An 11,353-nucleotide genomic window follows, 5' to 3' on the forward strand; every position below is an offset into this window, starting at 1 on the left:
CGCTCACGATACATTACATGATGCAGCCTATATTTAGGCGTCAAAAACCACTGCAGGCATGTGAAAACAAGACACAGTGACCTCCAGTATTAATATACAGTGAGAGTGACACAAACACATTCATCACATCCAGGTTTTAATGGCAAGTGAAACAATAAAGCAGTCAGGATAATGAGCAAGCAATTTGTGCAAAGACTACAGTACAATCAAACAAAATTACATTTGGAAACCATGTCCAGTTTTTATTTATATTGTGTTTCAGTGTTAACTTCACGAGGGCACCTTTTCCTTGCAGACTAAGAAATACAGTATTCTGTCAGAACAGATATACCCCTTATGATCCCCGGGGGAGAGGGATTTGTCACTAGTGACTTTGCACCAGCTACGCTGGATTTGCTGTCTCAGTAGTGAGCAAGCTGGTATAACAGGCAGTGCTACCTGCAGGATGTAAAGTGAACACAGCAACACTCAGTCTTTCATAATGAGAGGAGCCCTGACTTGAGCTGCCGCCTCGGCGCCCATAAGTTCCTCTACGATTGTCAGGGCAAACTCGAAGCTGGTTCCTGGTCCACGGCTGGTGATGTAATGGCCGTCCTTCTGTACTCGAGCCTCTGAATATTTATAGTGGTCTGAAAGAAAGAGAAAAACAATACAAAGGCCAATACCATAAGTAGAATCCCAATATGAGAGCCACAAGCCATTACTCATAGACAATCTATCACTATTTCAATTGACCCAGTTCTAATATGTTCTGTCAAATTCTAGCATTTGCTTTCAGCTCTGAGTTGTGCCCCTCCACTGCTGCATTGAGACATGATTTTCTATAAGAAATAAGAAAGAGCCATTACAGCACCATCTGCTGCCCTTTACTACTAATTACAATTTTTTTAGCAACTCAGTTACAGCAGCAAATGTTTAAGCCACTAGCTGTATATTTAAACACATTTCCAGCCCAATGCTTGCAAGAATGTTTTTGGTTTTTTTTACCTCCAGCCATCATCTTCTCCTTCATGCCAGGATGTGTAGTGACTGTGCTGCCGAAGCCAATGCCATGTGCCAGCAGTGCAGTGGGACCTGTAGAAGGGGGGCGCTGTTAAAAGGTTCATTTTATAGCCACCACTTATAAAGTGACACTTCAGAAAATGTTCTTTTGCCTGTGTCAGTCCAAGTTTCCATCTTCATGCAGTTTAAAACAGGTTATGGGAGCCAAGGGTAAAATTGTTTGAAATACTGGGTCATCAAATCTCTCCCTAAATGCTAAAGACAAAATATAAAACAGAAAGAAATTCAAAATGCAGAAAAATGGGGCGCTTGACTTTAGTGTTTGCACTTAGCATGACTAATGACTTGAGTGTGAAAACATGTGACGACAACGTTATGACCTAAAGGTGCCCTCGACTGTGCCATTGTGTCTAAGAATACGCACATGCAGTACACAGTTTCAGCCTCTCCCCAAAGACTCTGCACCACATTGAACAAAAAGACAGAAAAAAAAGGAGAGGCTGAAGACATTACTGCTGCATTAACTTTGGTAGCATCCCAGCACTGCAGTGAGCTCTTACAAAAACTGTTAATAAATAGAAAGTTATTGATTAAGCTCCTTGGCTGCCTTCCAGTGCTGTCTAAAGATTACACTTTCCCCTGGCTGAGCAGCATACTGCCAGTTAAAGCCAAGCTACTCCTGTTACAAACGGTCCCCACCCAAAGGACGCCGGTCTGGCAGAACCAGAGTCAGTGATGGAGAGAAGGGTGATAAAGACCATCTTTCCATCATCTTTTCACAAGAAATATGACCTCAAAAACAAATATACAATGGTTAACAGATCCTGCTTTATTTCTTTCTTTTTGCACCTATTATTGAACAGTTTTTCAATCAAGTTGTTTTTGAACAGACCTCTTTCCCCTTTCAAGATCATTTTCATGCTCGAGCAAAATAATAAGTCTTGCAACTGGACCTCTTGCTGGCAGGTTCATTAAACTATATATTCCTGTGAGTATTTCAGTAATTTTTCTAGGACAGCCTTCAATCCACTTTGCCGCATTGGTCCCCTGACCTATTCATGATGTCCTTCCAGTGTCCTTTTCTCTGCATACAGAGGCTGTCAAATAAATGTCAGTGCTTGTGGGGGTCATTCGGGGACAGTTATTAATCAAACCCACACATTCTCATTTCAAATGGTAAAGGGGGGGGGGGGGTGGTCATGAATTAATAAGGCATGATGCCTGTTAACCTTGAACGTTTTTCAAAATGTGGTTAATGTGTGTGGTAAACACTTTTGAGGGCACATCCTGGAACAAAAATATATTTTTTTCTTTCATCCATTCAAGATCTTTAATTACAGTTGCGAGCAAATCGAAATCCCACTTACCGGGATATATCTGCTGGTCACGTGGAAGTAAATATCACCAATGTGTCAAACTGGTTTGATTTGATATGGAATAAATGTATTGTTTATTAGTATTTAATATTTATTTTTAAGTATTTAACTATTGTTTATTGCTCAATAGCTTATAAAAAATGTTACACAGCAAGAAATCGATGTAAACTGCACTGTGTTGCTCTGGTTATTTGCATCTACTTACATGATGGTCAAATTTTAGATCAAGTCATAGTCAAACTTTAACCCATAGGAATGCATCACTATCTTCATCACTATCAGAGGGTGCATAATTATGATTTGGGTCTGTTTTCACAAACTGTACCTGCACAGATGGCTGCTATCAGGCCTTTCCTGCCATCTTGTTCCTGCAACACCTCCTTCACAGCAGGAGACTGCAAGAGAGCACAGAAAACAGATACACTGCAAGTCATTTGCAGGTTATGTGATGGCACAGTGTTTATGCTGGCTTCACTGTAGTCATAAAAAAAAACTGCCAATGTTTTGAAAACGTCAACATTAACCCATCGCAGTTTCAATACAGCCGCATATTTATTACGATATCATAAAGAAACTAAAACACGGTGTTTGCCAGATCACCTCGATCATTTATCCAGTGTCTGTACTCGCTGATAATATTAAGGGTCACATAGAGCTGTAGCTTATTCCAGAACGCACCCAGAGGTCGTAATTTATTAATCAACATATAACACAGAGAAAAGTAGCTGAAATGTCTTGTTTTATTCAATCAAAAGTCAAAAACAAGAACATTTCAGTTATAATTATATATGTTAGAATAAAAAAGGCAGAAAATCCAAATCCAAAATGTATCCAGACAGTAAAATAAAATGTTACAGGCCTGACAACATGTTCTCACAATCAGCTTCTTGCTTTGAGGAAAAGGAACCTGTACTTGAAAACAACCTTTTGATTTCAGATAGTATTTGTGTTTTGTCTGAGCTTCTACTTTGATTGTTACTTATTTAGTTGCATATTTCGTGTTACAGAGAAGTTTTCTGTTTTTTTCAATAAATGTTTTTAACAAATCTATTTTTTAAATGATTTTTATTTATTCATTTTGTCTATAAAATATATAGAGAGACAGTGAGAGTTATAATCCCCCCCACAGCCCAATGTGACTTCAGATGTTCTGTTTTGTATGACCAATAGTCCAAAATATGAAGAGACAGATTCATTTAGATGCAGTTTGTCTGAGTATTTCTCACCTCTGCCAGATTCTGGGCCCCTGGCATACCTCCAGGCAGAAGCACCACATCATAAGGGCCCTGGGAAACAGACCGTGATAAATGGAGTCCTACAAGGTTTTACATTACATAACAATAGTCATCATTTATTTGGCTGATGGAGCTAATCAAACTGAACATACGCATACAATAAAAACCCGTCTACTTCATTTGCCTTTGAAATATTAAGCCCAGCTTTAGGCTAACGTGTAATGTCAATGATGGAAGGTATGGTTGTGTGACAAACATCAATGTCAATTATATATACAGTATATGTGTTGATTAATGCATTGAAAGGAATTAAATGCAACCCCTGCGGTAAAGAGACATTAAATGTATGCCCTAATTTAAATGGGTAGATACTGTATGACAGCTTGTAAATTATTCCTGTACCAGTTAAGAATCTTTCTATTCTTGTTTTATGTATTTTCACCCACTCCTGCAGTAAATCACCTCGAAGTCTGAGACATTTTAAAGGCTCCTCCTCATGTTCAGGATGAACCCCCACAGGTTTTCAATAAGGTTCATGTCAGGGGACTGTTTGGGCTTTTCCAAAATCTTCAGTTTGTGTTTCTTGACGTTTTTAGAGGTTTGCTTTGAATCATGGTGCAAGTCTCTTTTCAGTTTCAGTTTTTCTCTAGAATGCTTGAATTACATTTGCACCCCAGATTTGCTGATATTTCCCTCTTATCCTGTGCCTCTGGCTGCAACACAACCCAAAAATAAAATATTTCCACTCCTATGTCTAACAGTTGGCGAAGAGAGGGTGGTGGGGGTTACTCAATACTGACTTAGTAGTGTGCCAAAACTTGTGCACATGCCACAATGACAATTTAATCATTAAATCAAGAAATAAAAAGTAACGTCTGAAGAAAGGCTCATTTTACATCTGTTTGCTGCAGGGGTTATAATACATATGTATCACATTATATATTGAATTGGCCCTGTTCTGCCCAAACCTTTGCATTCAGCTGCAGTTACTGTGACCAACCTTTTTGCGGGCGTCCTCCAGGCTGGCATCAGGACAGATGACCACGTTTCTGCTGCACTGAACTGGCTCTTTGCTGGTCAGTCCCGCAACCGTAACTGAAATCTACGGGTTTGGGTGGGTGATAAATAAAAAACAACAACAACAACACACAGCATCAAAATTGGTGCACGACATTCGCCTCATGTCTGCATATAGTCTTTTATTTTGAAAGCTATCCAATGACGACGGTGGACGTTTGACATTTAACTTCGCCTCTGGCCGCACTCACTTTGAAAGGTTATGGGTCGGTCAACAGTTCACCAGATAACTTGTTGAACTCCAGCAAATATCAGAAACTGTAAAAGGTCAAGAGGTAATAACCACTGGTCCTGTTAGTTCAGCTGTTAGCATACTGATTCATGTTAGCTCGTTACAAACACCGCTTATACGGTAACAGTTTTCTTCACAAAGCTAATGAAACATCACAGTCATGGGACAAGTGATGTGGTCTGACTCGAAGGGGCTTGATGCTTCTGACTGAAGCTAGCTGGCTAGGTGATGCTGGTCTGTGCCACCACCACCATTAGCTCGCTAACTGCTAACACGTAGCGCACGTCACGAAAGCTCGCAGACGAGTTTACAGACCCCGGCTCTGCGCATGATGTCCACGGGAATAACAGTCTCCATCTCCTCTGCTCCTTTCGACAGGATCACTAAGGCCGTCTTCCCCATGGCGAGACTGCAGTTATGCCACTACCAGGTGCAGACACGACGACTTACTGCAGTCGACCCCAGGCTCCACTTCCACAACACTGTCAAACTAGACCACACGTTGTTTGGAGTTACGTGCGGGCATTACGGTAATAGCGCGCAAGGACTTATTTCACAATAAAACCAACGTAATGAACAGGAATGAAGACAAAATCAATTAAAATCAAATGATGAACTCAATGTCATTGATCAGTTTTTTTTATTTCATGTTGATATTACGAGGAGACATTCCACAGACAAGTTCCACTTTAGATTGATAGTAGACTGGAGTCACTTCTTAGACGATATTCTGAAATGTAATTTCAAAATAAAAGCATCCCGAATGGACGTGGTCACGTGGTCCGGAAAGTGAAGCCAATGCGGAAGTGCCTGGTACCTGTAAGTCTCTTAAATGACCAGCAGGGGACAATTGATCTGGTTCCAAAAACAAGTCCGTGTAAACAGTTTATAAAGTCCATGAGAAAATGACTCTACTTCTGAATTAGCTTATAAACGTCAGTAAACATGTTCCTGAGGGGTTCATGGTCTCGATCTCTTGTTTCAAGTTTCCTTTGAACACAGTTTGATGTTCGGCAGCCTGAGCGACATTACCTGAACACGACACGTGACAGATAAACGATAAACACCGACAAGTTTCGCTGCTGCAAGACGGCGGGAGGCCGCCATCGTGGTTGTTAGTCATCCATATTGAAAGCGGTAAGGGCTGGTTACCTTTTCTTTTTCATTCTTTACAACAACATCAATTTACAAAAATGAGTACAGAGATGACAATGGACAAAAAAAAAAGAAAATGTCTCACACAAATCTCAATGGATTAAAGAAGTACGTATAAGCTTAAGAAGTTCTGGTTAACTTTTATGTAATTTTTCAGCTGAATTGGAAATAGATTGCATCTGTGAAGATGAATTAATAAGATACCATTTCATAAAGGGGAAGGCGACCCTGAAAGATGGGCCAGACTTGCACTGGCTTCAGAGTGTTCCTGTCTATACATTTTAAGAAAGGTGACAGACAGAGGTTTTGATTCTCTGTTGCCTCAACTTTGTGACGCTAATACTTTTAAACAATTTCCAGGGCCGTACAGCTATACCATTAGTTGTTTTGAAATATCTGCTCAGCTGCTAGATCTAAAATGAAAGATATTTCTTTACACTCTCAACACTCCAACCCCTGAAATGCCGTTTTCTTATCTTATGTTGAGGCAGTGGTAAAGTTTATTTAGAAACTCTCTCTTGATATGTAATACATCTATTGCAGATTGAGCAAAACTTCCTCCTGCAGTTGAGAGAAAATGTAGCTGCCAAAACATTTGCAGAAGTTAGTCCCAACTTTAAATTTGTCCCAGCCCAAAAAAATACAGTTAATGGATTTGGTCCTCCAATAGCCCCCCTTGTTGTATTCTCACCAATTGCCTCCATGTTGGGATACCCCAGGATATAGCAGGATTTATATTTTGTATTTCAACCACAAGTTGATGCCATTATTCCATTACATTGTTTTAAAAAAAATATTATTATAAAATCCTCGATACATTTGTCTGCTGTTTGTTTCTCATTTCAGCTCTTGGTGATTCAATTTCTCAATGTAAATTTTTTTTTAGGTATCTCTCTATCTATCTTAATGTCCTACTACATTCAAGCACGGATGTTGACACACTTTCCTCTGGTAGTTTATTTTACTAACTTTTAGACTTTTTAATTTTTTCCTGTTTTAATTGCTTGGGATTTTTCTTGGTTCAGCTGTAGCTGTAGTAATTGTTCCGACATTTTAATGTATATATAGTATCACTATCTAAGCTCTTTTGTTTCAGTGCACTCAGGATGGGGCAGTGATCTTTCTTCCCTTATCCTCCCCCCTCCACCTGATTCCTCCTACGGCCCAAGGCCAGAAAACTCCGCATCCCAAGCTGAGAAGCATCTTGTCATGTTCAAGTGGGTTTGTTTTGCAACTTATATGGTTTCCAAAGTGGGTTTTTTTCTTTTGGAGACAACGCAACGGCAAAATTGTTTAAACAGATCACATAAACTTTCACATGATAAAATCCTTTCTGTGCAGAGTTTACATGTTCTACCTGTTGTTTCGCGGGTTTTCTTCAGTTACTCCGGCTTCAGGCTCTCAGACAGGAAATATCAGCAGTGCCGTGGAATATGTAGAAAGTTCTGTTCAAATGAGGGGGTCGGATTCTACTCAATTTACTCTCTTGTTCCAAAGAAGGATGCCGGCTTTCGCCCGATCCTCGATCTCAGACAGCTGAATCAGTTCGTGAAGGTTTTTAGTGTTTAAATGCTTCGCACAGCAGGAGTTCTTAAGGCTGTGTCAGAGAGAAAGTACTTTTTGGGTGCTCCCATTTCGAGAAATTTTGCTATTAAACACTCACTTATAAGGTAAAGAAATACCATGACTGTGTGATATAGTACTGAAATTATTTTGCAGTCAGTGATGGTTCAGCTTTGAGCAGGGATGAAGGCAGGTGCACATAACAGGCAGTTTATTCTTATTCCAGTAGGTGGTAGCATTAACCAAAGATTCAAGAAAGAAAGAAGTGTATCCTACACAAATGTTCACCACATTCTTAAACCCAGAGGCGTGCATTAATTTGTTTATTTATTTATCTCACAAATCCACGAGCCCTGTTAATCACAGTCTCATCATCATAGTGATTCAGGGTTAATTCACTCAGGTAATGAATGTGGGTTTCAAAAACAACACCAGGCAGGAGGTCACCAAGTCACTAACCCTGTTTCAGCATGTCACCGAGTTTTCCATCTAAGAATCCATCTAAGAACTTCTTCAGCGAACCCGGCAAAAGTTAGGGGAATCATATCCCAGAGTAACTCCTGGGCTTAAAGTCTGGGGCTTTACTGTGCACGCACCTATCCTAGTTAATGTGCCTCTGTGCATTCTGCTGCTGAAATTCACTTTCGTATTTGCGCGTAAAGCAAGAGCTCAGTGAAACGGCAGATTAGACAAAGGCGTAGGGGGTGCTGGCAGCAGGTTGTTTGTTGCGTGCCTGCGAGTGAATCCAAGAGCCAGTGGTGATTACCAACATATGCAGCCGTGGATCAACTGAACCAGACCCACGGTGGCACTCAGACTAATTTCCATACATTAATTCACTTATATACATACACTAATTCCTTTCAGTATGTAATCATAAGGTGCATGATCACACTGAGCAAATCTTTCAAAGTGACTTGTGACACAGGAGAAAGGACGACCGCTAATGTCTGAGACGCTAAAAAAACAAGGGGTCTGTCTAGCACCTGACTAAAAATGAAATCGGACTGTTTGCACCATTTGGTTTTATCTTGTCATCTGAAGCACCCGCTTCCTGGAGGGTAATAAAAATGCATTGAAGGAGAAGGGTGGTGATACAAAGCCCCATCGATAAATTGATCCCACTGAGGATGACTCATTCCCTCATGACGAACACGGGTACTGTAGTTTATTAAGGGGTAGTCCCACATACACTGTCCTGCTGCCATAATGCTCTTGAGTCATATTTGTGACCCATTTTACGTCTTCTGCAGGAATCAATGGGATTTATAGGGAGGTTGCAAAGTATTCACAAACTTTTGAACACATTTGGTGTTAGGACTTTTTCTTTTTCTCACATTCTTATCTAAAACACCTCAGCATGAGCTATATGCATAAGTTTTAGGAAATTTGCAAAAGATATGCAAACTGGTAAAATCCATGTGTGACATGGTAACAAATCATCACTGTGTGTGGAAGTGTACGTGGAGTAAAGGGAAGTGCTCATCAGTTGATTTCTGTTACGTATTTATTATTTCTCCCTTGTTGCCGGCTTGACCAAGCCTTGCTCTGCTTTATCTGGCCGTTCACATGAGGTCTCCCCACATCTGAAGGGTTTCTGGACCCAAACCTCCGGGGAGACTAGAATACAGAAGAAGGAAAAAAATTTAAGAGGAGGACAGAGGAAAAAGAAAATCCTCAAACCGAAATGAGGGAATTCCACAAATTACCGTTTGTCACAAGGTAATCCTGTTACTATTGCAAAGAATATGAAATGGTGTAAACATGGAAATAAACTGCCCGTGTGGATGTAGCTTACAGGCGGTGGCTCTGTTTAGTTGAGATATAAAGCTGCCAACCCTGTTTCAGATCCCCCAGTAAGGAGGAGTGCCACAATATTCGAAGTGGTTACACAAAATTTGCTTCTTCAGGGAGAGATTAATTCTTTTTTTCTTTCTATTTTTTCTTTGCATTTCGACATTGCAACTCATTTTGCTCAACGGTTACTCCTCCCTGTGATCTAGTGGCAGGACTGCAGTCAAGGAAACTGATGAATATTTAGGAGCATTTTATCTTCCCGTCTGTGCACGGGCGTCATCTTGTGTCTCTGATACACACTGAAAACCACTGAGTGCAGTGGAATGAGTGACAATCGTGTCTGCTTGATTGCATCTTGACGCTATCACCTTATGTTGCCAAGTGCTCAGGTGACATCTGGGGGACAGTGAGGAGATGGGAGAAAAGGCGACATTGGATATTTTTCATTCGTACCTGTGTCAGGCGGTCATCAGCTCTGTGCAGACACAAGATGGCGCCAGCTGAGTGAGTTCAACTTTGCGTGGGGACAGTTCAAAGGCGAGGCCCACTGTGTGAGAATATTTTCAACAATCATCTCTCCAAATAATACAAAAAAAGAAAATAATACAAAAGTGGACCTCAGATGGCTACAGCAAAGGCAATCGGTTGTCTTTGTCAAATCATCAAAAAACATGTCAGACGTACAGTTGGTATGAACTAAACAGATCAACTGAACGCATCATTAAAAGCTTCTGTGTTAAATGCTTTATCCAACATGAGATTCCTTCAAAATCCAGTGCATGACAAATGGTTTTCAACCACAGAGGCAGTATTACAAATTAAGGCAGCACATTAATGTGTTGTTTAGATTATTGCGTACGTGTAGCAACATAAACCAGAATTGCCTCACAGTCATTTCTGGTTGCAATAATCTGCCTATCCTCAAATTATGCCCCGACCCGCATTATTTTAGGGGGAGGTGCAAAAGTGACTCTTCTTTCTCTTTATTCTCTCTCTCTGTCTCGGTGTGTATCATTTTGTTTTGCTCTCAGCTTGCGTCTATTAGATGCCTTATTGCTGTACAGTGTGGCCTATCTTCAAACAGGAATGCTGATGATAGTGGCCCTGCAGCAGTGCCACCCCCCACCCCACCCCGGCCCCAGCCCCGGCCTGCTCCTCTACACAGAGGGCAATAAAGACACAAGGAGGATTAGTGTTGTGTGCCTAACAAAGTGGTTGCCAGAGAGCGAGAGGGCCATGCCCATGGGCTCCTCCGCAACCCTGCTCAGCTCCGCTCAGCTCTTGTCGAGGTCCCCCCCCCCCGCTTGGGCTTCCCTAAGGTCCGCTCTCTCTCAGGGAGCTCTGTGGATGTGTGATAGACTCTGAGTGGGTGAATTCATGTTGATGCTAAAGAGGCAGAGGACGCAGACAGATAATCCATGGCTTAAGCAGCGCTGTAGTAACTTTTCCCCCTTAAACAAGGGAACATATGTGCAAACAGTTCAATTTAATTCGAATCACATTCTCGCGCTGTTCATATTTTTCGCTAAAGACTTTCCCACAGTGAACTCAGACAACACTTGCAGCTCTTAGTAGGCGCTTGAAAACTACCGCCAGTAAACCTATGACCGTGTAGTTCAGCCTACACAGCAACCTGACGGGACGCGACAATGAAGGTTCAGTGTGCGTCTTTGTTGAGTTCTCCCACTCACCGGCCAGAGGAAAGAACATGGCTTGATGCAGAGAGCAGGATAAAGGCTGTACACTATGTTTATGGACATCTTTCTCACTATAAGCAAACGGAACACCATATAATTGTACAAGTCTGATAAACGCAGTGGCTGTGGCCTTGTAAATGTTGTCACGTTAGATGGGAGTGTTGAATCTGAGATCACTGTGGAGGAACGTGGCCTGTGGGTGCAGGCCTGCGAGGACAG

At 41.3% G+C, this 11,353-nt stretch overlaps 1 protein-coding gene across 1 annotated transcript; it reads right to left on the reverse strand.

Moving 5' to 3' along the window:
* Window positions 1-123: 123 nt before the first annotated feature.
* Window positions 124-5,453, reverse strand: park7 (parkinson protein 7). The gene is made up of 6 exons (XM_035632300.2): window positions 5,238-5,453; window positions 4,614-4,715; window positions 3,605-3,664; window positions 2,704-2,773; window positions 988-1,074; window positions 124-629 (listed from the first exon to the last, which is right to left on the reverse strand). The coding sequence occupies exons 1-6, from the start codon at window positions 5,322-5,324 to the stop codon at window positions 469-471; spliced, it is 567 nt and encodes a 188-aa protein (XP_035488193.1). The 5' UTR covers window positions 5,325-5,453; the 3' UTR covers window positions 124-468.
* Window positions 5,454-11,353: the final 5,900 nt, after the last annotated feature.

Source organism: Scophthalmus maximus, chromosome 6 (genome assembly GCF_022379125.1).
Source record: "Scophthalmus maximus strain ysfricsl-2021 chromosome 6, ASM2237912v1, whole genome shotgun sequence".
In the NCBI taxonomy this organism is placed as follows: domain Eukaryota; kingdom Metazoa; phylum Chordata; class Actinopteri; order Pleuronectiformes; family Scophthalmidae; genus Scophthalmus; species Scophthalmus maximus.

Coding starts and splice junctions, on each gene's coding strand:
- park7 (XM_035632300.2), bottom strand. CDS start 5,324: ATGGGGAAGACGGCCTTAGTGATCCTGTCGAAAGGAGCAGAGGAGATG. Junction 4,716..5,237: donor ACATCATGCGCAGAGCCGGG/GTCTGTAAACTC, acceptor CCAAACCCGTAG/ATTTCAGTTACGGTTGCGGG. Junction 630..987: donor GGAGAAGATGATGGCTGGAG/GTAAAAAAAACC, acceptor TCTTTCTTTCAG/ACCACTATAAATATTCAGAG.